The sequence below is a fragment of the Triturus cristatus genome, chromosome 8 (genome assembly GCF_964204655.1).
Source record: "Triturus cristatus chromosome 8, aTriCri1.1, whole genome shotgun sequence".
NCBI lineage: Eukaryota > Metazoa > Chordata > Amphibia > Caudata > Salamandridae > Triturus > Triturus cristatus.
Genome location: NC_140591.1, coordinates 358,086,954 through 358,114,288, shown reverse-complemented (window position 1 = coordinate 358,114,288; position 27,335 = coordinate 358,086,954). Strand labels below are relative to the sequence as shown.

General features: G+C 44.0%; 1 protein-coding gene across 2 annotated transcripts in view; it reads left to right on the top strand.

Annotated features, from left to right (window-relative positions):
• Positions 1–27,335, top strand: part of STARD13 (StAR related lipid transfer domain containing 13) — an 802,429-nt gene that overhangs the window by 493,737 nt on the left and 281,357 nt on the right. The window contains exon 1 of one of the 2 annotated variants that reach the window (XM_085621690.1): positions 21,459–21,712. The exons of the other annotated variant lie outside the window; for it this stretch is intronic. Coding sequence (XP_085477816.1) covers positions 21,544–21,712 — 169 coding nt within the window. The 5' untranslated portion in view covers positions 21,459–21,543. Of the gene's footprint in view, positions 1–21,458; positions 21,713–27,335 lie in introns of those variants that run through there. 2 annotated transcript variants of the gene reach the window in all.

The following is a 27,335-nucleotide window of genomic DNA, read 5'->3' as shown; positions in this document are numbered from 1 at the left end:
CTGCACAATTAACCCGCGCCTTCGGGCGGGGAGTGGCGAGATTGGCTCGCGGCGGAAGGCTTCATTTGCATGCGCTATGAAGTCTGTCCCCTGCCGTGCCCTCTGCCTGGGCTCCAAGCGTGCTTGGAATTTCCTGATGAGCTCCTGTGGGACATGAATAGCAGGAGGGGGTGTGCGTGGACGGAATCCCCTGGTGCTCATGTGAATGCGCGCGCTGCGTGTCCCGCGCGCAGCTGTGCTGGCCAGGGTAGGGCATCCATTCTGAACATGAATCGAAATGAGCTCAAATGGTGTATCAAGCGCCTGCCGCGCAGAACGGACCCTCGAAGCGCTTCTCTCGAAATTACAGGCTAGCTCCTAAAACCCGTGACACGCATGCCTGTCTTTTGTCTTAGTTTTAACTTCGATTATTCCTGCCTTTTTGTGTGACAGCTTTTAATCTACCACTCAACTGACAAGGAGAATATTGACTTTCTTAGCCACGCTCTGTTCGGTTTCCTATACAGTAAATATGGAAACATATAATTTTTTTAGAAAAACCACAAAGAATGGCTCTTTATTAGTAAGAGCTGCATGATACATAAACACTCAATGTTGGTCTCTCTCTGTGTCGGGCTATGGTGAAAGTTTACAATAAGGTTAGGGTGGCAGTTAGCATTCCTTCTGAGCGCCTTACATAGATGAAAAATGTATGCCACTTAGGTTCAGTTGTAAACTTGACAAGACAACTTTTTCATTTATGTATGAATAGTTCTGTTGTTCTTGCAAAAATAAATATATCAACCCCACAGAAACATAAACTATGCCACTAAACACACTGGAATGCTTCCTCGTCAACAACAGCTAAAAGTCTGGATTACTGTATGTCATTTTATTTGGAGATGCCTGGATGAGATTGAAACATACCTAGACTTTATCCATGGAATGGGCAGATTGATACCTTTAATTATTGTATGATATATTTGACTCATTCCTATTGATTGTTCGAGTATCCGTAACCCTGTGCTAGCACTTCCCCATGGGGAGGTTCTGTATGACATGGATGATTGTAGTTATTTCAACGTAGGATTTTTGTTGACTCACGAAAGGGGAAGTCTTGAGTGGGCCATGGTGTTCTTTCACTTCCTCAACAATGGTGACAAATAGCATGTTACGCAGGGTGGATCTGCATATATGGTACATACAGTCATCCATATCCAAAGCCCAGTCTTAATAAATAGGCCCTTCGACAGTCAGCCCAGTTTTCCTCCATTAAGTGATGTCTCAAGTACTTGGGCTTATTGAGTGATTGAATTTGACCTTTGCACTTTTGGTAATAAATATGTGAATCTCTGTTTATTACAACACTTGTCCCAGATGTCAAGCTTTATTGGGCCACATGTATTTTCCCTGGCATGACATACATGTAAATATCCTATTACTATGCAATATTGTTACATTTGTGAAATAAATTAGCTAATCATTTACAATAAATATATTTGGAAATGAACCACTTGTATTTGGATCTGAAACAGCTTGTTTCTAGTTAATGTTTTGGTTGCATGTTTTTATATGTTTGACCAAGCTATTGAAGCAGGGTCCATGGTTAAGTGTAAATGTTAACTATTGTTAGAGTCACCTTTTGCTTATCTTTGTGGATTCAGGACAGCAAATTTAACTGAGAGGACCAGCCTGCTAACCGTGTGCAATGATAGCTGGTATATCATCTTCTTTGATATTTAAAAAAAAAAAACAAGCTGAGCTAAACATTCATGGTGCCTGTGTAGATTGTTGCCCCCAATGTCATGAATATTTGTTATAGATTTTCAGCTGGACATTTGGCTAGTCACTGCCGAGCAGCAGCTACTGACAGTGGTGACTGCCTTTGTGTAGCACGGGTGGGGTCGGGGGGGGGGTTGATAGAAAAATAAATGTAATAATCACTTACCTTGCTGCCGGGCCGATGCCTCGCCTTGTGTTGTTCTCTTCTGTTCCTGCTTGAAGCAGGAAGCACAAACAGGCTCCCCTAACCAGAGACGTTTTAAGGCATGGGCAAAGTGGGCCTTTCAGTGAGGCCCTTGGTAGGGCCAGCTCTGTTCTGCAGAGAGTCTTGCCCTAATGACCTTGAAATATTATTAACCAGAGTATTTTAAATACTGTTTTCCTTTAATTTATTTTTAATGTGAGTGATGTGTGAGAGAGTCTATTACAGACATTTTGCAGAGAAATGTTGTGTTTGTTTCACGCAGCATTAATAAAAAAGCTTCATTTAGATCGAAATAGGACCGCATGTGCGAAATAGCTGGGTGTCACAGAGATTATTTGCAGTAATATTGGTGAGCTGCTGCTGTGTTACAATATTGAAAACACGTCACTATCCCGGAATATTAGGTGTAAACACATTCAGAATGTGGACAAGCGTCTCTGTGCACTATCAGTGACATGGCCAAAGAGGGCATGAAGGTACTGATACTGGATTATACATTCAAAGCTGTTCCGAACAGGGGCCCCCAAAATATGTTTGCTCCAAGGCCCTCAAAATCTTTAAGATGTCCTGCCCCTAAGCCAATCACAACGCTGAAATGCTGCTCAAAATGCAGTGGGGCGGCGCTTCTCCAGCAGAGGAGCCACCACTGGCCACTGAAAAGGTTCTGCCACCAACAGTCATATGCAGTAGCGGCTCGTGGAGGAAGTGCCGCGGGGCGGGGAAGGGGCAGTGTGGGGGGTAGTAAACGCTGGCTCACGGCGGACCAGAGTAATATAAGTAAATAAATAAAATGAATTTCATTGCACACGCTGAAACGCATTTAGCGTTTCAGCGCGCGCAATGAAATTCGTTTTCTTTATTTATTTACTTACAATACTCCGGTCCGCCGTGAGCCAGCGTTTACTACCCCCCACCCTTCCCCACCCCACTGCCCCGCGACACTACCTCCACGAGTCGCTACTGGTCATACGCAGATTTGGGCCCAGCTACACAGAAAGAATTCACTGATCACAGATAACACTTTGAGTGGCAAAGTTGAAAACGATGAGTTACACAAGAAAGCTGTGAAGCAGAGGGCCTAGTAGACAAGTCAGAGACATTTAAAGAGCGCAGGCTGTTTAGCAGTGATCAGTAAGGAGGGCAGAACAGGTGATACAGGGTCTGATCTTTTTAGTTTAAAAGAAAGTCTGGCAACCGAGTTCTGGACACACTGCAATTTTCTTTTTGCTAAATCTGGTAAATCAAGATATGGTGCAGTAGTCCAGTCACATGGCAATAAAAGTATTTCAAATCAGGATATTGTGCGCAAACGAAAAACGATGTATTGTACGCCTGAAAACACAAAGTTGCACATGACAAGAACTGACTTCTGTTTAGATGGAGTAAGGTAAGAATCAAACTTGACTCCGAACTTCTTAACACCAGTGACTGGAATAGGTGTCTCACCTATGCAAGGTGGCCAGGAAGGAAGATCCCATACTGTAGAAGATCTTAATGGAAGTAGGAAATGTGTTTTCCTGACATCCAGTTTAACTGGTGATACCACCTCCCAGCATCAATTGATTGACAACGATTAAAGTGATAGCTCTCTCATTATTATCCCCTTGTATCTCATATAGGATAATATGTGTATAATCAGCATAAACGAGGAAAAGAAAAAATCAAAAGATGGATTAAAAACGAACCATATAGAAGCAGTGAAACTATAAACACCCGAGGAACACCATATTTTAAAGTATGTATATCAAAAGGAGCAATAGAGACTGGGAGTTGTCTGTTCACTAAAAATATTCTGAATGAGGCAAGAGCGCTGACCTTAATTCTCAATGATTCTAAACAATTCAAAAGAAGCTGATGATTGACCGTCTTACAAGAGATCTAGCAGGATCAATGCCTCAAGCATGTCACAGTCTGCACCGGTTTTTGAAGTTCATCTACCACAGCTGGTTCAAGAGCCTCTAAGGTGCTCTTGTCACTAAGCTGGCCCGCATAGGATGAAGAAGATTATTGCACGCCGCATAACCTGAAAGCTAGCTGTAAACGTTACTTTCCAAAAGTTCGGACAAGTATAGGGACCTGCAAGGTCAGTCTGTAGCAATCCAGGTTCTCAGGGTCAAGAGATGGTTTTGCTGTTGGAGAACAGGGTCTTGATACAAGAATATGGAGCCACTCAGGTAGGAGGTAAGTTCTTTATTACATGTCAGGCTCTTAAATTACAGCAAAAGAAGGTTGGTCCAGTCACGGCTCTGTTCTCCCACCAACTGTCCCTATCTCCTAGCTTCCACTCCACAGCACACACCAACATACTATTACATTCATCACTCTCAGCATTCAAGACACTATCTCAGACATAGAGAGAATGGAAACAACCAGGATCCTGCACACCTCTCTTTCTCACAAACAAGAAAACAAACACCATTCATTCCATTGCATATAAAGTACAGGGACAGCCTTTCATAATCACTCAATCTCAAAAACGTCTACCTTACACATTCACCCAGCAACACAGCAACAACCTGGTAAACTCTCCAATGCCCACATAGACACACAAAGACAATAAATGTCAGTCACACCAACTCTGCAACAAGTTAAAACATGAGGCTCCCAACATCTCATGTCAAACAAGGAAACTAGAGCCAGTATTGGCTTGTGCTGTGGAAGAGGGGCAAGGTGGGTGGCAGGATGGGATGGGTTGAGGTGGGAGACAAAATAAACAAGTAAATAAAACAAGCATTTGCAATGCAATCGGTCTTGGCTTTGGGACCTTATATGTATTTATCTATGCAGCTGGACACGGTTCCACTGTACCTGCTGCACTATTAGTAGCTAGGTTGCTGTCACCACCTAGCAAGGGCTACTCTGCCTGGGCATGTATCTGTGACTGGGGGGCCAGGTGGGAAATAAAAGGAGGGGTTGCCCTGAGAAGCATTTCGAGTGTGAGCAAAATGTGCACCCCTTTTTACTTGGGTCTGGCACGGGTCATAAATAAGTAAATAAATTACCGTGCGCTTCTGTGACGCTGTATTAAACTAAAAAAAATAGCATATCATCTACAAAACATTTTCATGTAATTATTAATATGTTATTGTGGTTTATACAAAGTACTGCGTCTGGCGCCAAAGCGCATCTTCATCGCAACACTGCAACAGTATTGTATTATTTATATTGTAACTACATTTTTATACCGCTTAGTAGCCTTGACGAGGCGCTGAAGCGCGTTATCCCAGCAGCTGTAGAAATCAGGGAAGCCATATCCATGTGACAAGCAAAAGGTGCACTTTTGCACCACCTTTTTTCCCTGCTCCCCGCCATCCCTTCCCCAGATGCTCAACATCCCGCGACTGCTGTCGGTACGACTAGTTTTGGTATGACAACAAAGGCAACCCATCCGCTGCTGCATTTGAACTGAGCCCAACCGCCTTTAGAAAAAAAAAACACTGTAAGCAATCGGCGTCAAGCAGACTGAAATCTTATGTGAAAGGTCCGAAGAGAGTTACAGCGGAACAGATGATTTGTTGTGACGGCTTTTCCAGTTGGTCATGATGCACACATTATGTGAAATTCCCATCTGCACGGGTGTCTGCCCACCAGCCACGTTGGCAGAAGTGGCTTGGGTGCCGAGCAGGATCTGAACCACGCTGCAGATGCCACGTTTTAGCCCAAATTCCTTTTGACAATGTTCACATTCAGTTAGGGCCCAAAGTGCTTGCACTTGTCAGATGGGATATATACTGACGGAAGCGGGGCCTCCTGCGAAAGGGAACAGCATCGCTGAAGGACGCACAGCCCCCGCTCAGGCTTGATGCCATCGCGACCATGCACTACAGAGTAAGACTTTTGGCGCGCATGCGCACGATGTAAAGCATCGCGCGCATGCGAAGGTCTGGACAGGTCAGGCAAAAGAAAGTGCGAATGCAGGCAGCCAATCATATGAAAAAAATGCATTTACAAATGCAATAGGACTCGTATTTACGCGAGTCCTATTGCATTGTAAACAAAAATGCGGGCACCGAAGAAGGCAGGAACAGGAGTTGGTGGGGGGGTGGTGGTGGCCAGAGAAGTCACGGACTGCGGGAGGGAACAGGGGGAGGCAGGGAAACAAAAGAGTTGCTGAAGTAAAGGGGCTGATAGCCATGGAATGATAAAAATGATGTAATGGCAGTAAGGAGGCGGGACAAATATGCCGGCAACCAATCAGAATGCAGCATTTCAGATTTGAGCCAATCAAAAGCATGGGCAGAAATTGGGCAGAGCTTCCCCCACAATACTGTATACAGCATCTCTCGACGAGACAGCGCATGCGCTGCCTAGCCGAGACCTAAAAATGTACCTGCAGCCGGCTGCGTCGCGCTCTTCTGCTCCTCTTCTCACAAGCACAGGCTCTCAGACTCCACTGTGGACAATCCTTACACTGCTTTAATGTCATGACAGCAGCATCAGGATTGGCCTGACCACCGAACATTGGCACTCCCAGGGAGGCTGGGAGGCTGTGCCTGCTCTGTCTGACCCAGGAATACAGCTGGGACTGGAGAGAGCTTCAGTGCACATGACGGTTTGGCCATCCTGAGATGGTTGCCAAACCGTCATGCGCACTGACCACTGTGCACTACCACTCCTCCTGCACCTGGCCCACTCCCAAAGACTCAGCAGGAAAGAAAAATTAAAACAATAATAAAACGTGTTTATTGTCATTTTATTTTTCCTTTCCTGCCGCTTTGAGGCAGCTGGTGAAGCAGTGGCGTAACGAAAGTTGAAGGGGCTCCCCTGCAAGGTACACAGATGGGCCCCCGCCTCGGATTTAATCTGGAGCTATCAGGCCTGAGTACTGTGCTGAGGGGGCCCTTGCAGGTCGGGCCCCCCTGCACCGCGGGTGCTGCCGGGGCCTTTGTTACTCCCCTGTGGCGATAGAGGGGCGATGGTCCTTCGCTATAGCGGAGGAGCTGTGCACTAGACCACAACTAGTTTTTGACTAACATTGCACAACAGTCCAAGACATGCAAGTCTTGCGACATCCTTGTGCATGAGCCCATACCACCACAGCAAAAATACTGGAACATCATGTGCTGTCCGCCCTCTCGCACCACCTGGAGAGTAACGCACTACTCGAACCCAACCAAGCAGGGTTTAGAGCCCACAACAGCACGGAACTAGTCATGTTATCAGTACTAGATGACCTACGTCTTAAAACAGATAATAAAGATCCCTGTGCCCTGGTGCTACTCGACCTCTCCGCGGCATTCGATACGGTCAATCATGACCTTCTTTTGTCGCGGTTGGGGGAGTTTGGCATCAAGGGCACGGCCCACGCCTGGCTGACCTCGTTCCTTGGTGGACGGGTTCAGAAAGTACAACTGGATGACATGGTGTCAGAGGCTGCTAAAATCACATGCGGCGTCCCGCAGGGCTCTGCCTTGTCCCCCTTAACACATATCTGCAGCCCCTCATTTCATCTCTGAATCAGATGGACTGCAACATATATAATTATGCCGACGACACCCAGATCATCATTCAGATAGGCGATTCCCCTATGGCTGATCAAAAATTGAAGAATATTCTAAAATTTACAGTCAACTGGATGACGGCAAATTTTTTGAAGATCAACCCGGACAAGACGGAGGTTCTACCTATCACAACGTCATCTAGCCCTTGGTGCGACCTCCTTTGGCCATCCGAATTAGGTAACGCCCCAATACCGGCAACAGCAGTAAAAAGCCTGGGCATAATCATCGACACAAATCTCACTATGTCAGCCCAGGTCTCGGCGGTGGTGGGCACTTGTGTAGGCCTCCTGAGACAACTGCGCAAGCTAGCTCCCATTCTAAAGGCAGACACTCTCAGACGAGCAGTGTCAGCCTTAATTCTGGCCCGACTGGATTATGGTAATGCCATGTACTTCGGCATTCCGAAAAAACTCACCAAGAGACTCCAGATCGTCATGAATGACGCGGCCAGACTTATATATAATAAACCAAGAAGGACACCGGCCACCCCCCTCCTCCGGGAGCTACACTGGTTGCCAGTGAATCAACGAGCCAAGTTCAAGGGCCTATGCATTACGCAGAAAGCCTTATATGGGCAAGCCCCAAAATACATCAAAAAACGCCTTGTCCCATATGCTCCTAACAGGAACCTACGCTCAGCCAACGCCGCCCTATTGATCTGCCCTAGGATCAAACTGTGGTAAATAATTTAATTACCGGGACTTAATTTGATGCGGAAAATCTATAATAATAGCTCAGTAAAATAAGAGGCAGAATCCGTGGTATTAGAGGTTCGGAACGGGCTTTATTCCAAAATCGATTCGAATCGATGGTCTCCATATTCCATCACCACGAAGGTTCAGGAAGTGAAGAACCAACTTTATTGACAAGTAATCATTTTTATACAATAGGCATTACAGTGAAACAGATGCAGGAGGCGTAACAGTTGATAATAAAGATAAGAACATACATGCGTAACTAAAATAGGTGTAACTGGGCGTAACTTAAAGAACGTCATTGGATATGATGTCAGAAATGGGTGGTTCCACGGAAGAATTTCGCAATGTCAGCAGAAATACTTGGCAGAGATGCGCGCGCAGCAGCATGACGTGTGATTGACGTGCAACTAGGGGGTGAAAGGGACTTGACATTTAGCTCTACATGTGGAGACAGAAGTCTGGGGTTATGTCAACCTAATCCCAAATCATATCTAACATCCTATGTTTAAAGAACTGTGTTATCCAAAAAGAAAGGTCTCTTAGGATAGAATCTTATTCTATACTGACTATACTGACTGTTAGTGCGTGTACAAGCGTCTAAGTGTCTACACTAGATGCGAGGACAGAAATCTTCCATAGTAACAGGGCTATGAATTACTTGCATAAAGACAGAGAAGCCGGGCCCTTTGCTCGGTAGCTGAAAGAATGTTTACTTAAACTACTAGACAGGAATGCATTGGGTAAAGAGCGGAGCAGAGCAGATAATCTTGAAGGTGAAATACAGTTTTTGGCAAGCAACAGGCTGGAGTCAGGCACCGTTAGCCGCGCAGGGAGTAGGACAAAGTTCATGGATACAGATGCGAGCTCAGACTGGAGCTTTCAGAGGCAGAAGGCAGAAAAGGCTTGATGCCAGAATCAGGGCCTACTCGCCTGGACTGTAAGAAATGTGGGAAGTGAACCATATAAAGCCGGTGGCCTTTCATACTTAGAAATAGAATATCCGGCCCATTCATGGCGGATCTGAAAGAGGACATGTTGACGGTGGACGCACAAGTGTTTGCGTCTTCATAACTGGAACTGGAGGAAACATACATGTACTTATGATCTATACATGAAACCGTTGGGGTCCAAGATAGGGGACATAACTGATCATAAAAATCCATATTTCCACATTCCCTCCTTGTCCCCTACTTGCCCTTAAGAGATATCAATCTTCATCAATCCGTTGATTTGTTCATATAACATCATTTGTTCTTCTTTCTTCTTCCGGAATCTTGAGTGAAAACTTGGATGTGGGATACACGAGGTGGCACATAGACCACAAATCGCTGGTCCACATTGTAGGCATAAGCAGCAACTGAATAGTATGAGAAAGCCAATACCGAGGAAGAATAGGACCCTCCATCCAAAGGTAGATAATACACTCCAAAACCAACCGGACCAAGTCCAGGTGCCTGGATTCTGGTGTATCTGGCTTACAATCTTATGAAGGCGTGTTATGGCTTTATATACAGATGGCGAATTTTCTGGTATGAAAATGCAACAATTTGATCCGATGACCCTACAAGCTCCGCCCCTATCGGCCAGAATGACGTCAAGGACAAGACGATTTTGAAGCACAACAATCCGCATAGCAGATTGTTCTTCTGTTAAATTGCCTAAGGCGGAAATAGTTTCGTTTACTACTGCTTCAAGGGTTCTGGTTAATCTACGTATCAGCTTACTATTAGTGACTGTACCTATATAAGGAAAGAAACCTTTATTAAAATCTGTGTATTTCTCCCATGCTGTTTCAGTATAATCGACTATTGGGAGATCTCTCTGTTCTCTATTGTGTACTAAATGAGTATTTCTATGATAATCAGGAGGAGCTAGGAAAACAGGTGGCAAAAGAAATCCGATGTAACAGGTACCATCCCAATCTAGAGGCAGACGTATATATGCAGTCTGACCACATACAAAGTAGGAATGGCGAGAAGCTCTAAATGTAGACTTGCCTTGATCACTGAATTCTATTACAGTGGTGCATTTACTGTGGCCCATGTGTATAGAGCCATTCTTTCTTATACACAGTTCACCTTTAACTGGAAATACTGACATAGCGGGCAAAATTGGTGCAGCTTCGGATTCGACATTCAGGATCATGAGATTAAGCGTGAAATTACCTAGTCCATATACTTCATTTTCTAGATCAGTTCCTGTTCTTTTGGGAAGTCCCTCCTTGTTAGGGTAACAGGCTTTAAGCAAGACTAAGTTCAGGTTTCCCCAAACCCAGTTGTCTTGATAAACTGCGGAGTTCGAATCTAGGGAATTAATTAACCTAAACCATGCTCCACAGGAGCCATTGTGTGTGAACGGATATGGAAAGAGAGGCAAAATTCCATTATAGTTCTGATAGGGAGGGAGTCGGCCACATATCCAACAATTTGTAGCATTGCTAGCCTGATGGGAATGATGTAACATACTAATAAAAGTGTTATTGCGCAGCGCAAATCTATATGACAACTCATGCGGGGGAAATTCACTAAAAGAATGTTCAGCAGTAACATTATAAACATGTTTAGAAATAGGATAATATATGTGCAACAATATACTTGCAGCTATTATTAAAAGACATAAGAAAAACAAAATTAATAACGTCACTGTACAATGACTACGCAGTGATTTACAGTACGCATGTTTTTTCAACTGGGTTTGATTATCTCCTTCTCTATTCCGGTCCAGAGGATACATGTCAGAGACAAATTCAACCGATTCACCTTGGAGAGGACTTAAACAATCAAATTGTCTGACTTACTGGACCGTAGTTTTAGTCTAAATTGTTCTGAGTTTGTTGGTTCAACCAAAGGAAGCTTTGAGTCTGTCTTTGAGGAAATACAGGGTTTAGTCTCTATATCGGATGGTAGTCCATGAAATTTCTTGATATGACTTGAATGTATCCAGCCTTTTCGACCTTCGATCTTCACGGCTGTCCTCGTGGTTAGCAGTACGAGTTGAGGCGGTTTCCACCTAGGATCCAGCTGAGACTTCCGATCAAAATTCCGCACTAACACCAGGTCACCAGGAACCACGTCATGGGGTTTCACCTCGGTGTTGTCGGGAAAGGCTGCAGCTACCTGTGAACGACAAGATTGTAGTGCAGACATCAAGGAAGCCAGGTAATCTGTCAGCATATTACAGTCAACGTCAGTTATTCTACGAGGTATAGGCGTCCCCCACATATTTGGTGGTCTACCGAAGATCACCTCATAAGGGGATAGCCCTGTTCGAGAGTGCGCTACCATTCTCATGTAAAAGAGTGCAACTGGTAGGGCTACTACCCAGTCGACACCTTTCTCTCTACATATTTTGGACAATCTAATTTTCAGAGTTTGATTATGTCGTTCCACGAGACCTGCTGCCTCGGGGTGTCGGACACAGTGAAATCTCCATTGATAACCTAACAAAAGTGAAACGTATTTCATTAGTTCGGATGAGAACGGCTGGCCGTTATCTGAGTAGACAGCACGTGGTAAACCGTACCGTGGGAAGAATTCTCGAACCAACTGTTTGGCAGTAGTCGGGGCAGTGTAATCTGAAACCGGGTATGCCTCTGTCCAACGGGAAAGAGCACAAACAACTACAAGAACGTATTTGAATCCTCGACATCGTTCCATCTGGATATAATCCATCTGGAGGACTTCAAAAGGGTGATCAGGAGGCTGAAATCCACCCTGTTCTACGGGAATGCTTTTACCTGGGTTAAACTGACAACAGATCATACAGGTACGGACTTTTTGTTTAGCTGCTGCTCGTAAATGTTTGTTGAACCAAATGTGTTGAATGCTGTCTAGCATAGCTTTTTCTCCTAAGTGGGCAGGACTATGTATTGTATTTATGATAACTTGGACCATTGAGTCGGGAAGAAACCATATAGATTTTTCCTTCGTCATCCATCCCTGATCAGTTTGGATCCCTCCTAATTCAGTCCATTTCTTTATTTCTTCTGGTGTAGCATGTGTCTGTATGTCAATTACGTCAAGAGCGGGATCCTTAACCATCATGCAATGTGTTGGTGTCGGAACTATTGTCTTTGTCATGTCAGATGTGTGAGTTTGAGCAGTCTGTTTAGCTGTTTTGTCAGCTAGATCATTGCCTTGGGAAATGATATCAGTAACTTTCGTATGAGCTTTACATTTCATAATTGATATTGCAGCGGGTAGATGTATTGCATCTAATAGAGCATGAATGAGGGGTCCGTGCTGAATGTGGGCACCGTGAGAAGTTAAATAACCTCTCTCTCGCCACAGCACGCTGAAGTCATGGACGACTCCGAATGCATAACGTGAATCTGTGTATATGTTGACTTTCTTATTTGTGGCTTGAATACAGGCTTGTGTCAGAGCGATGAGCTCTGCTGCTTGAGCTGACAAGGTATTAATACGATTTGTTTCAATGACTTCAGTGTCTGTTGTGACTGCATACGCGGCCACTAGCTCTCCTGTACTTGTTCTCATACATGAACCATCTACATACAACGTCAGGTCTGAATCTGTCAATGGGACGTCTGTCAAGTCTTGTCTGGGTTTCGTCGTGATAGTAATAACTTCAATACAATCATGTGCTAATGGGTCTGTTCCGTTTACTGGCAAAAGAGTGGCAGGATTCAATGTACTACAACGTCTGATTTCTATGTGTGGCTGAAACAATGTTAATTCGTAACCGGTGAGTCTCGCTATAGTCAAGTGTTGTGTTTGTGTGCGGTTCAAGAGAACCTCTACTGCGTGTGGTACTTGTACTGTCAATGGATGTCCTAACACTATGGCATCGCTTTGTCTGATTGCTAAAGCTGTCGCTGCCACTGACTTCAGGCACGCAGGCAGAGCCTGAGCTACGGGATCTAATGTACTAGAAAAATAAGCACATGGTTTGTGTGATCCTGCTTGTTCCTGTGTGAGTACTGACAAAGCAGTACCTTCGCGTTCTGTAACAAAGAGCGTAAACTGTTTGCTGTAACATGGTGTTGCTAGGACAGGTGCTTGACATAAAGCTTTCTTTAAACTTTCAAAGGCGTGTGTATGTTCCTGAGTCCAAGGGAGGACAGTCGATGTGGCTGCCTCCTGTGTTGTCAACTGAATGAGTGGTTTTGCTAGAAATGCATACTGAGGGATCCACTGCCTACAATATGAAGTGAGGCCTATAAAAGCCCGCACCTCCTTTTGTGTCTTGGGTACTGACATGTTATCAATTAACTGTATGCGGTCGGGTGTAAGCTGCCTTCCCTCCTTGGACAGCGAGTGACCAAGGTAAACAACTCGCTGGACACAGAATTGCAGCTTAGAAGGGGACACCTTGTGCCCCTTTTCGGCCAAAAAATGTAAAACCGTCAGTGAGGCTTTTTCACATTCAGGTTCGCTTCGGGCGGTGATCAGCAGATCATCGACATATTGAAGCAGGGCAGTGTTGACTGGCATGTGGATACTGTCAAGTTCTCGTTTCAATGCTTGGCTATAGATGCTGGGGCTTTCTGTGAATCCTTGAGGTGCGCGTGTGAATTTAAAGCTTCGTCCATTTAAACTAAATCCGAACAAGTATTGGCTTTCCGGATCTATTGGGACGCTGAAAAAGGCATTCTTGAGATCAATTACAGTAAAGAATGTTGCTTCGGAATCAATGGCTGTCAGTAATGAAGAAATGTCTGGAACTACGGGGTATTGTGGTACAATACATTTATTTAATTCGCGCAGATCAATAACCAATCGATATACTGACGGGGCTTTTGGATCAGTTCGTTTAAGAATCGGGATTATCGGGGAATTACATACATTGGAGTCGGTTTCCACAACCACTCCTTGGCCAATAAGCTCGTCAATGATTTGCAGTAAAGCCACTACAGCATCTGGGGGTAACTTGTATTGTCGCATTCGTGGTAGTACCACTCCTGCCTTTAGTGTGACTCGATATGGTGTAATGTTCATGCAACCAACATCTGTAGGGCCTTGTGCCCATAAATGTGTGGGTAAAGTCTGCAGTCGGGGATCCATGTCTCGGGACACATAGTGCCCTTTGAAATCACGTAAAAACAATCTTACTCCTTCCGGAGAACAACATATTATAGCTCCTAGAGCTTTCAATGTTTTGATACCTAACAGGTTTTCTGGACATGATTTAGTAAGCAATAAATCTGTAGTTCGTGTCAAAGGACCAATCGTAAGGGGAAGAGGCTGTGATACTTCGTTAATGATAGGTTTTCCTGAAAACCCAAGGGAAATATTCTGTGAGCCTGAGAGGGGTGCCCCTGGAACTTCACTACGTTTTATTGTTGTTCGGCTTGCCCCTGTATCAAGTAAAAATTTTCTATCTTGGCCTAATAGTTCACTGTGTACATAAGGTCCTTCTTGATCTACAGGGACCTCGATAAGGGGTAAGCCAACTTCCCTCTCTAGGCTGTTTCATGAATATCGTTGATAATCAGGATAATCATACTGTGCAGTCTGGTACATCTGTCGTGTCGTTGTTGGTGTAGCAGCAATAGGCTGCGGTGGTGGAGCTGGCATAGACTGTTGCGGAGCTGGCATGGCCTGTGCATGCTGCGGAGCTCCTTGTTGGTTCTGATCCTGTCTAAGTGGCCGTGGTCTTTCTTTAGTATTACCTATGGCGATATTATGTTTTAAAACTGGACAATCGTGTACATAATGGCCTGGCTGTTTACAATAGTTGCATGTCCCTTTTACAGGACCTGTTGAAACACTGGACTGTGTCATACCCTTTTTATGACCGTCAGCTGGAACTGTCTGGGAAACTAGCATTTTCATTTTCGTGTCTTTCATGCGTCTTTGTTCATGTTCTTGTTCCTCTCTAATTCTATTGTGATGGTACTGTAGCATTTGTAACATTTGTGACGGAGAGTTACCTTGCCAGGTACTCTCGAATTTCAATACTCTATGCTTAACTTGGGGCAGGGCATTTTCAACTAATTTTGTCACAAACAGATGTGGATAAGATTCGCTACTTGCTTTTATTCCACTATTTATACCAAAACATTTTTCGAATCGGGCATAGAAATCACTAGTGTCTTCATCTTGCTTTTGTTTACAGGCTGAAATTGCACCCCAGTCTTCCTTTTTCGTAGTTAATAAACGTGGCAATACCTGTACTAGTAAACCTGGTAGTATTTTGGTCTTTTCCCCAAGCCCTGAACCTGGACCTCGAGCTTTTTCTTCGTTTTCTAATGCTGTCCAATCTATCTTCTGGTCTCCCACCTCCCAGTCCTTTTCCTTGAGTTTTTCGTAAATGCCCGCAGGCATTAACACCTTCAATATCGTCATAATGTCTGGATAGGTATACTCTCCCATGAGCAACATGTCTTTAATTTCACGGTGGAAACCCGCTGGGTCTTTGTCATGACTGGGTACCACTTTCTTCATTTCTAATAGTTCTATTTTAGATATGGGTGTGTATACAAACACACGTTTAAACTGATTGTCATCACCTTTTATCGGGTGTACTTCGCGTAAGGGATTCTGTCTATCCATATAGTACGTCGTTCTTTCCTTGATGGGCAGTGAGACATGTTCGGGGCATACAAAAAGAATATACTGCTTTCTGGATTCTAGTATTTCTCTAATTAACTCAGTACCTGAACCTCTCCATTTATTTGTGAGTAATTCAGTCAATATATTAGGTAATGGACCAGGATCGGAGTGTTGGCTTTTATATAATATAAGGAGTTGTTGAACCATATAGATACCAGCTAAACGTTGTTCATCTGGGGCGAGGTTCAAAAACGTGTGTGCTAGTGTATCATCACTATATTTTCCGGGACTGTCAACCCAATGAACGGCTGACCTGGCTAATTCTTGTTCGTCCATAGAATCAAGTATATGATAACCCCTTCGTTCTCGGAGCAATTTGTCAGCGGCTTGGAACGAATGTTCGGGGGACCTTATATTTATTATTGGGTTTTGGAAGTTTCTGTTATTATCTGGACGTATCGGACGTATCGGATCAGTAAAGCATCTAGTATTATTACAATATTTCCCTCTACCCACATAGGCCATAGTTTCTAACTGTCCTGTGGGCAGTTCTAATTCTTCCTCCTCCTCGGTTTGTTCAGGCTCGTCTACTGCTAATCTTTCTTCGTGTATTCGTTCTACTTCTTTGCGGATCTTGCGGCACATAGCTACTATACATGATCGTTTATCATGTCTCCCCTCTGATATATTCCGACTCCAGGTGGTAAGAATTTGCATTTCTTCCGGATTTACCCCTGGTCGGTCTTGATTTCTGATCACACAATTTATGAGGAAACGTAACAGTTCCCCCTGTATCTCCACTTTCTGGTACTCCAAGGCTCTATTAATACTTTCGGAATCTCGTCCTGACTGGACAAAGTGATATATATTTTCTAAATGTGTAGTCATTCCTGGTAGCCTCCCTAAATATATTGCAGCTCGTCGGATACGTAATGATGCCAGCAGCATTTCGTCCCCTTTTCCGGGCACCGGGTCATATCTACAATCTATTAGAAGTTCCTTAAGCGCGTCGGGAGTTACTAGTTTGGGCGTACGTTGGTGGGCTAATTCTTGAAAGGAAAGTTTATTTACTCTGGGTGGCGTGGAAAAAATGTTTGATGTACCTCCGGTAGCACCACCTGGGGTGCTGGATGTGAAAGGATTCGTTGAACGTGATATGGCAACCATAGATGTGGGTACAGCTGTAGAAACAGATGTGCTTGCCGGAACTTGTGTCGGAGTTTGTTGTTGCGGAGGTACAGATGGAGGAGGGTCTTGGCGTTGAACCCCCTCGGCAGGCGGTCTATGTGGCGCAGCACTAGCATACTCGGGAGCTGCGTCGTCTAAATAAGAGGAAAGAAAAACATCTTCTGCGGTTCTGGGATGTCCTTTGGGATGTACTTTTATCGGGAACAATGGGGGTGGCAAGTCTTTTGGTATCTCCGGAGTAGCCTTAGGTAACCCTTCGGCCAAAAGAGGATACATACCACTCATAAGGGCATTTCGTTGTCTGTCTACTTGTTCTGATTTTACTCGAGTACCTTCTTCAATTAATATATTTTCTCGAACTTTATTTGAATTCTCCTTACTCTTCTCTTCCTGTCTACGTGCTTTTTCTGTACGTCTATACGATTCTTTACGCCATAATTCAATGGCATCTTTCTGTGATTGTCTAGCTTTCTTTTTCCATAATTCTTCCTCTACTTTCACGATGCAATCTGCATCCCAGGTCCCAGCTGCGGGCCACCTCTGACTTTCTGGTAATTCCTTGGTGTAGTCTACCCATAAATCAAGAAATAATATGGCGTCTAGGCCATGTTTATGATACATAAAGTACCCTGGAGTGTCCCTAGGAGGAATGGGAACAGCTTCTTCGAGTACCCCTTTTCTAGTTTTTATCTGTCTTAATTTCGAAAAGAGCGGCATTTTTGAGAACTGATCTGATCTGATACCTAATTCTGAACACGTTTAATACAACAAAACACAATAATGAACAGTCATTCACACCACAATATGCAGAACGTATTTAAAAACATTTTAACATTTAATCATTTAATGAACAGCAATGATGGTCATTTGAGGAACTAGTCACTAAACATGATACTCGGCACTAACTAGGTAATTCTGGATTATATACTAGACATACTTGATATACTGCTAAACAGTACAGATACACTGCTGAAACAGTGCAGACCGGATTTGTGTACCCAAACCCGTCTTGACCGGCACAACCTATGTGCACGTCAGAACGCCTCCCCGACAATGGTACTCACCGGGTAGCTCGGAACGGAAGGCCTCGGAACTGAACTGAACTGGACTCGGACCGGACTGGACTCGACTCGATACTTCGGAACTTCGGAACTTCGGAACTGGTGGGCCTCTGTATACCTCGGATCTTGCTCTCTCAGCTAGGCTCTGGTCGGGATACTTCGCACTTCTCACCGCCTCGTCTGGGTGTTGATCGCAGCCTCAGTTACCCCCGCTCGGCAGGAGGGAGATACAGGAAATCCTGTGGGTACGCGTTGTTGTCCGTCCAGCTGTGACAGGAGACCGGGCCTGCAACGCACCTCCGGCGCGTGAGATGAGAAAGTGTCCCTATTCGGGCGCCATTTATGTGGTAAATAATTTAATTACCGGGACTTAATTTGATGCGGAAAATCTATAATAATAGCTCAGTAAAATAAGAGGCAGAATCCGTGGTATTAGAGGTTCGGAACGGGCTTTATTCCAAAATCGATTCGAATCGATGGTCTCCATATTCCATCACCACGAAGGTTCAGGAAGTGAAGAACCAACTTTATTGACAAGTAATCATTTTTATACAATAGGCATTACAGTGAAACAGATGCAGGAGGCGTAACAGTTGATAATAAAGATAAGAACATACATGCGTAACTAAAATAGGTGTAACTGGGCGTAACTTAAAGAACGTCATTGGATATGATGTCAGAAATGGGTGGTTCCACGGAAGAATTTCGCAATGTCAGCAGAAATACTTGGCAGAGATGCGCGCGCAGCAGCATGACGTGTGATTGACGTGCAACTAGGGGGTGAAAGGGACTTGACATTTAGCTCTACATGTGGAGACAGAAGTCTGGGGTTATGTCAACCTAATCCCAAATCATATCTAACATCCTATGTTTAAAGAACTGTGTTATCCAAAAAGAAAGGTCTCTTAGGATAGAATCTTATTCTATACTGACTATACTGACTGTTAGTGCGTGTACAAGCGTCTAAGTGTCTACACTAGATGCGAGGACAGAAATCTTCCATAGTAACAGGGCTATGAATTACTTGCATAAAGACAGAGAAGCCGGGCCCTTTGCTCGGTAGCTGAAAGAATGTTTACTTAAACTACTAGACAGGAATGCATTGGGTAAAGAGCGGAGCAGAGCAGATAATCTTGAAGGTGAAATACAGTTTTTGGCAAGCAACAGGCTGGAGTCAGGCACCGTTAGCCGCGCAGGGAGTAGGACAAAGTTCATGGATACAGATGCGAGCTCAGACTGGAGCTTTCAGAGGCAGAAGGCAGAAAAGGCTTGATGCCAGAATCAGGGCCTACTCGCCTGGACTGTAAGAAATGTGGGAAGTGAACCATATAAAGCCGGTGGCCTTTCATACTTAGAAATAGAATATCCGGCCCATTCATGGCGGATCTGAAAGAGGACATGTTGACGGTGGACGCACAAGTGTTTGCGTCTTCATAACTGGAACTGGAGGAAACATACATGTACTTATGATCTATACATGAAACCGTTGGGGTCCAAGATAGGGGACATAACTGATCATAAAAATCCATATTTCCACAAAACGATCCACCATCGGTGGTCGGACATTTTCCCACACAATGCCCAAAGCTTGGAACCAACTGCCTGAAAATCTGCGCAAAGAAACCAGACTCCTGCCTTTTAGGAAAGAGCTAAAAACTGTGCTCTTTCAAGAGGCATGGGGTAACATCTAGTCGGTTTTCTTCCTGCCAGTACTCACTCGTCTGCTAAGCGCTTAGAGACCCCGGGGTGATAAGGCGCTCTACAAGTAAAAAATACAAATACAAATACAAATACATGTCTACCCTCTCAGAATGACCCCATATCACTTTTATGTATGCATGTAGGACAAGTAGTCACTGATGCTCAGTCATGCGACAGCCAGGGCACAAAACCCACTGGCTACCTTCGACAAAAGGTTAACTTCAGTCACTGAACCAGACTGGGAAACGGGAATGGAACCCTGTAGACATTATCTGCAGACAAAAACTATACACAAAGGAGTTTACGCCAAAAAACAGTGTTCATGCCGTATCCAGACAATCAGAAGTTAGTTATCAGCGTTACAAACCACATTCCACTTAAATTAGCACCGTTTGCTTCTGTCAGAGCTCTGTGTTCATCTCTGACTCATCTGTAATTGCACAGCAAACTGTAAATAGAGGTTGCCTTTGGGGCTTCTGCACTTCACTTGTTAGTATTCAGTGATTGATTAAAAGGGAAAATTCAGTGATGGCCAGGCCGAACACCTGCCCCCTCAAGGAGGGTTCCAAATGACTCGACGTCACTGGTAGGGTTGCCACCTGCCATTATTTTTACTGGCATGACTGGTATTTTAATGTCTTTGCCAGTATAAAAATTAGGAAAATTACCTAAAGCCCGTAGTTTTTTCCCCTTATCATTATGTACTGTAAAATTTAAATATAAGAAAACACTTTAGAATGAGTTCCCAGATTTATAATTAAAGTAAAAATAGGCAGAAAGGCCATGTTAAAAATGAACGCAGTGTTTTTCTATGACGACCTATTGAGGTACCAGTTGCAGACTCTCTTTCTGCTGCCGTCGCGGCAGGTGCAAGTAAGCGCGGTGGGGCGGTGGAGTGGGGCGGAGCGAAAGTTGACAGACGACGGAATAGGTTTATCTATTTATTGAATTAATTTTACCTATTCTGTTGTCTGTCAGCTTCAACCCTCTCACCAACCCTGCCCCGCACCACCGCCCTTACCTGCGCCGGCGGCCACTGTGTATATTGTCGTGAAACTGTTACTAATGGCGTGCAACCACTGTTCAGAGAGTGTAACCTCTGAAAAATGGCAAAATAAGGATGTAATACTATCAAAAAATAATGCTGCAGAATTTGTCTTTTCTTGCCACATATTTTTTTTTTTTTTTTATGCATATTTATATAGCGCGAACTCGACCCGAAAATATTGGAGCGCTTTACATAGCCCCGTATTTACATTACACATTCAGGCACGGGGAGATTGAGTGATTTGCCCAGAACCACAGGATGTGGACGCGACCTCGAGGCTCGAACCCGGGTCTCCTGCACCAGAGGCGGCAGCGCAGCCGACGGACCACATTCTCCTCCATGCTACATAATTCGTTCAGCCCTGCCACATAATTCCAGTGGCCCTATTAATAATTCACACAATGTATTCATTGGTTAAATGAAAGACCGTGGATAGACACTACTGCCCTATTGGCTGTGTCTGAAGGTGAGTTCATACTATGAGGACAGTCAGTGGAAAAGTTCTCCCTGCTGCATGCACGCGGCTTTTCTTCCAGAAATGGGTGTGCGTTCCCTCCAGGGGTAGGTAGCCTTTGATGCTTAGTCAGCTGCGAGGTATGCTATTAGCATGTGCATGCGCCTTCACACTGTGTGGGATTACGAATGCCAAAGGAGACTTTGCTCCAACTCCGCCGGGCAGCCTGTCCGCCTCTCATCCTTCTCGGGCTCTGATTGGGCCTCAGGCGTCACGTGAGGCAGTTGGAATGAGATTGGACTGTAGCTCTTGGCACTCCTTGTTTCTGTTTTAATGCGCTGCCTCGTCTCAGCGCGCCCCTGGTCTCTTCCGTGCTCTGGTGACTGTGTGGAGCCCGCAGTTGGCGGGGAGGATGCTTATGGAGGGGCCCGCGCCTCCTGCCCAGGGCTGCGTCTGCGTGAATACAGGGCCACCTGAGGGCCAAGACATGTGCTTCCGCTTCGAGAAGACGAGGAGGCTGTCAGCCTACCGGATGAGCAGGATACTAGCCCGCCGCCAGCTGCTGGCCAAAATCCAGCAAGGTGAGCTCCGCGCGGGCTTCGCCGGCTGCAGGTGCTCTTTTCCTGTATAGCGCTATGGCCGTACAGCGCTATAGGGCATGACCTGCTCAGTTTGGAATATGAGGGAAGAGATGTGGTCCCGTGGGTGGAGGTCTAGTTAGAAGAGAGTTGTGAGGCAGGGGGTAGATTGCCGATTTCGCAAAATAGCAGAAATGAGTTCGTTTCCTTATTGTTTTATTTTGAATATACTGTGTGATCTTGGGCAAGTTAATCTCTGCATGCAAAAGAAGAAGTGTTTAAATAAGAGTGAAAACCAGTAAGTGGGATACTAAGGAAGAGCTAATGTTACCGTGAAAAACATTTGTAAAGTGTTTGCTTCTCCAGTATTGATTAATTGTGGCACTGTAAAAGAATGCGTCATTGTTAGCCAATGCTCTGGCAATAAACTTATCAGCCGTGGAAGGATGAAAGGCTCAGTGAGCCCCACTTCGATTCCCACATGTTTAACCATAAACCGACCTATGTTATATATTCCTGAAAAACTGAATGGCGTTTATCTCAAAGAGTTTTTACTTATATTTTAAATATTAATATGCTTCAACGCAGGACCCCGAGGATGTATGTAACTTTGGATTTAATAAAATCCAAATATTGAAATGAAATATTGATTTAGAGTTTGCAAGGAAAGTTTTGTGGAATATACTTGGGTTTTGAGATCATACTAAAACATGTACCATCTGTTCTGCTATTGATCGACTGATATTAATATTTAGAAAAAAGTAAGATAATTATGGTCGCAGAGTTTTATCGAGAATGGGGCAGCTATAACCACACTGATAGTAGCTGTCATAATTTAGATAATTTAGTATGAAGCAAAGGTTCTAAATGAGCACATGTTTCTTCCACCAGATAGGAGCGTGGAACCAGCTTTCATGGTGCGCACACATCCTCCTGTATGAAGCAGTGTTACATGGCTATAGGGACCACGTGCACTGACTGTAAACAGTTCATGGATGAAGTGCAGTTCTGCGTTTTTTTCTTAATATATGCCTTAAAACCTTATTTGTGAAATTTCTGCGAATAAGCACCTTAATATTATGTAGCATAAATATTTTGCTCTTTTTTTTATGTTGTTTGCTGAGATTACGAGTTTCTGTTAACCAAACACTCTACATATATGGGCCAGATTTAGAGTTTGGCGGATAGGTATATATCCCGTAAGTGCCATAGGACATAATGCAGTTGTAATAAGGTGGACGAGACATCTGTCCCATGTGTGAAGGAGTAACCCATCTACCAACCTCTAACCCATGCCCACAGTGCCAGCACATTTTGCTCAAACTGTTTGCCAGTTTTCCAGTGACTTCTGCACACCAGACCTTACAGTATCATTCCTGGGGCATACAAACACCTGTTCATTTCTAGTTTGTGCTGATTCACTTCTGTAGATTTATTTCAGTCAATGTGAGGTTGTCTACTTATGACACGAAAAGTGCGATTTGCCAAGCTTTCTTTGCAACTCGCTTTGGGAGACGTTTGTAGGCATATATATGCTTAAACCTAAAACTGATTCACAGCGTGAACAAGCAGGGAGGCTGTGCATGAGAAAACATCAATTAACAGTTTTCACTTACATTGTGTAAATTACTCATGAGTGGCGTGTGATTCAGTGTGAAGGGAGGCAGATGTGCAGTACAACCAGGGCCATTGATACTGAGCAAGTCTACGACCACATATCTTTCCCATGTGATAATAGATGTGCCACATGTGCTACGTAATCTAACAGCTGCTCCATAAAACCCAGATTTCAACAGAAAAGAGTTTCTAACTCACACATATCAAAACTCATCATATCAAAACTCATACATATCAAAAGTTACTAAAACGTTCCACACGGAGTGCACATAACTTACACTTTCATTTTCGATCTGTTAATAGTTGTATTAGCAATAGAGATATGGAATTTTGCTCAAATTGTGTTAATATTACCAATTCATGGACCATAGGAAGGGCTTTTGTCTGCACCCGGAATCTCATTAAGCTATTTAAATTTCATTCAAGTTAGGTGGAAATCTTCTTTCCATCAGAGACTGTTCTCAAACAAATAGTTAATTCAAGAGGGTATTCAGAATTTAGAGGAATCACAAGGGTTTTTAAGGTCGCTTGTCTTGACTCACAGGGTCATCCTATTGAGGCATATACATTAAAACATACACTGTACAGTAATTGTTTGCAGGGATGTTTTTAAAGGAAAGATGCGCTGTTCAACATTGCATACTGTGAACATAGAATAAACTTGTAATCGAGCAGACGTTTTAAAATATAACTGAATCTGCAGAATAAAAGAGACAAACCTTTTATTACAAAACGTGTTCAAGGTATCTTTGCTTTCTCCTGAATGCAACAGTGCATTACTTTTACTAAAGGGTTTTTCCAGTGGAAGGTAGAAGGAACAGTATTATTAAAAATGTATTTATGTGCTTCCTATGTATGAGAGAATTTAACTGTTGGTGGATAACATCTACAGTAAAAGTATTTACCAAATATATAGTTTTCTTTCCTGAAAAATCTTAGTATTTCCTATAGTTTTGGGATCACATCTGTATCAATCTGTGTTAAAATGGCAAAATAGCTCGATAAAAAAACACATAAGAATATTCCACATAATTTGCCTTCCTCACAAAAAATGTGGCATAATTTATTGTATTACAACATTTATATAGCGCTTACTACCCCTGTGTGGAGCACTGAGGCACCTTCCTACTTGATCAACGAGCTACGCTGTATAAGGTGTGTAGTTGGGAGAGTGTTGTCTTAGTTTTGTTTTTGATCCTATGTGGAGGTGTTTTCATGTGCTACTTGATGATCACAGAGGTGCGGGTATTTTGTGTATTCGAAGATTTTGCAGTGTGGTGGATGAAGAGGTGTGACAGACAGCAGTGTAGGCGGTGGGGCGGGGTGAGGGGGGAGTCGACAGACGACGGAATAGGATTTATTTATGTCATTTTTCCTATTCCGCCATCTGTCTACTTGTCCCCCCTCACCCCACCACACCCCACCGTGCTTACCTGCACGGACGGCCGCTGGTGACAGACAGATGCACAGTTTATGGTTTTCAGTGAGCAGGCAGCTTTAGGCACCTACATAGGTCCCTTTATGGCATTTCTTCATGTCTTATTCTGCTTAGCTGGTTAATGCACTGGTTTGTCCAACCTGATATTGTTCTAACGTTTTTAGTCCTATGCAGTCATGGTTGGAGAGAGGAACAGTGGCGAGATCTGCTGGGATGGGCTTTTTTACTATAATACCATGGCTGAATGTCATTGTGAGATGTGAAAAGGGGTCATACAGTATGGCTAGTTGGGACTTGCCGAGGTGGACTACATTAGAGTGCTCCGAAGGTCCAGCAGTAAGGGACTAATCTTATAATTTATTCCATGCCTGTTGAGTTGATGATGGCTGGTTTAATGGTTGGCACAATACTGTGTGATGGACAAGACCCGTAGCAGATAGTTAGTATATGAGTGTAAGAGGATAAAGATGTAGTTGGGTTCCGACCACTGAGTGTTATGATGTTAGTATTAGGGTGGAACAGGATGGCTCTATATGAATTGACATTACTATATTATGCCCAGGCTAACCATAGAAGAGTCCTTAGCCTAGGCAGATATATAATGTAATGTGCTGGTTGAGTTATTCCATATCTGTGGGTTGTTAACTGTAGATTGAACTTGAAGGTGCATTTATGTTTTTGGGTTCTATTCCAGGGTATTTGGATACTGTAGTTATCTCAGAAATATACATGTTTTCAACTGTTTTCTGAAGTGCATATGTTACTGGATGCTTCAGATCTTGGCTGGTGGTGAGTTCCAGAGAGTAGAGGCTTGTACTGAGAAAGCAGTGCCTTTTATGGATTTCTTAAGGTAAGGGGGTATGACGATTTGTGGTGGAAGCCTGGAGTGCAGTGTCCTGTTTTGCTTGTATTGCTTGAATTTGAATTTAATGTGTTGGTATAGCGGTCATTTTCCTTGGGACGCTCTGTGGACATGAACATTTCCCTTCTAGGTATAGGTGCCAGTGGAGTGATTGCAGGACTTGATTCATGTGTTCTCTTGGGTGAAGGCAGGGAAGGAGCATTTTGGATGAGTTGTGCTTTGGGTATGATGAATCTACGTGCTGCAAGGTATAGCCTGTTGGCATAGGCAACCTTGGAGTTTATGCGTGTGAGGATGGCTTGGGGATTTGTTGGTATCCATGGAATGGGAAAAACGTGACACATAGTTTTCATTGCGTGGAAGGCGCTTTTTGTAATGCTGATGATGTTATGTGTATTTGTAAAGCACACTATCGCCTGCAAGAGTATCCTGGCGCTGACTTTTGATGATTCTCAGACATTTCACACACTTAATGCCAGTGTTTGCGCAGTGGAGATTGGCGTTTTTAGAAAAAAATTATAACTTTTTTTAAACAGGGGGTGCCCCCCTCAGTGTCCTCGCTCCCCTTCCCACCCTGTCCACAGGCATTTCTCCACCTCCCACTGCAGCGCTGTTCAATTCGGCGATGCAGTCGAGGCGGTGAAATGGCCATCAGCAAAATAAACATGTCACAAAGTCTGCATACCATTGTTGAAGTGGTGCCATAGGTCTGTCCCGTGGTTATCTTCAGGTTTCTGACTTGTCTTGATGTTACTAGAGGGGTCTCGAGTTCTTGGGCCATATGTTGGTATTTTTGTCATGGTCTGGAGGTCATGGTCCATGTCTTTGCGGTGTTGAGCTTTTGGTGTTAAGCTTTTGGGGGTTACTTGTGAAACCCCTGATGATTGTACAGTCAGTCGGGCCAGACTTCCCAGACTTGTCTATGAACATCAGCATCCTGTGATGCTGTACCCATCTCATTAAGCTCTGAAACCTTGTGATTGGTCCACTGTCAGAGTCTCACCTCTGCAAAGAACAGCAAAATAACTCCTTTTCTCCACAAACTGGATTTGATTGCCAGTGGATGAGTACGACGATGCGCAACGTTAGGATGGACCAAGGCTACCAGCCAGGGATACTAGCATTACATCCTGTTCGGTTCTGTCCTAGCTCAGTGGGTTATGCTTTGTTGCTGAGCTCTATGTGCAAAGGGCATGTGGCTAGTTGGCATCTCAGCAGAGGTGACTCAATCGTTCATGCCGATGTTCAGTTTATTGATTAAGTGCAACATTGACCAGAAACGGGTTTCTTGGCGCTGCTGTTAAGGTCCGATAAATGGCTCTGAAGTCAGTATTATTTTAAGAGGTGTGCTTTCAAAGATCTTTTGGAGGCTAGATAAACTAATTACAGGTGGGTGCTAGTTGCACAATAAATTTTCAAGTAGCTTGGTGAGTTAAATGCTCACCGCAGTTGCTAAAATCTGCTGTGATATGTGCCCAGGAGTCTGAAGGTCGACTCAGCCTTTTATCCAAGTGAAACCACTAAATTGAGAATTAATAGCATGACTTATTTAAAGAGCTTAGAAACAACAGATTTGTAGAATGAAGCTAAACCACTTTGACACGTCAAATCTGTGATAACAAGAGTTGATTATAAAAATAAAATGAGTATTCTTAGTGCTGAATGTTTAATTTGAAGACCAGGTACATTTCCTGTGCGGACACACCCCC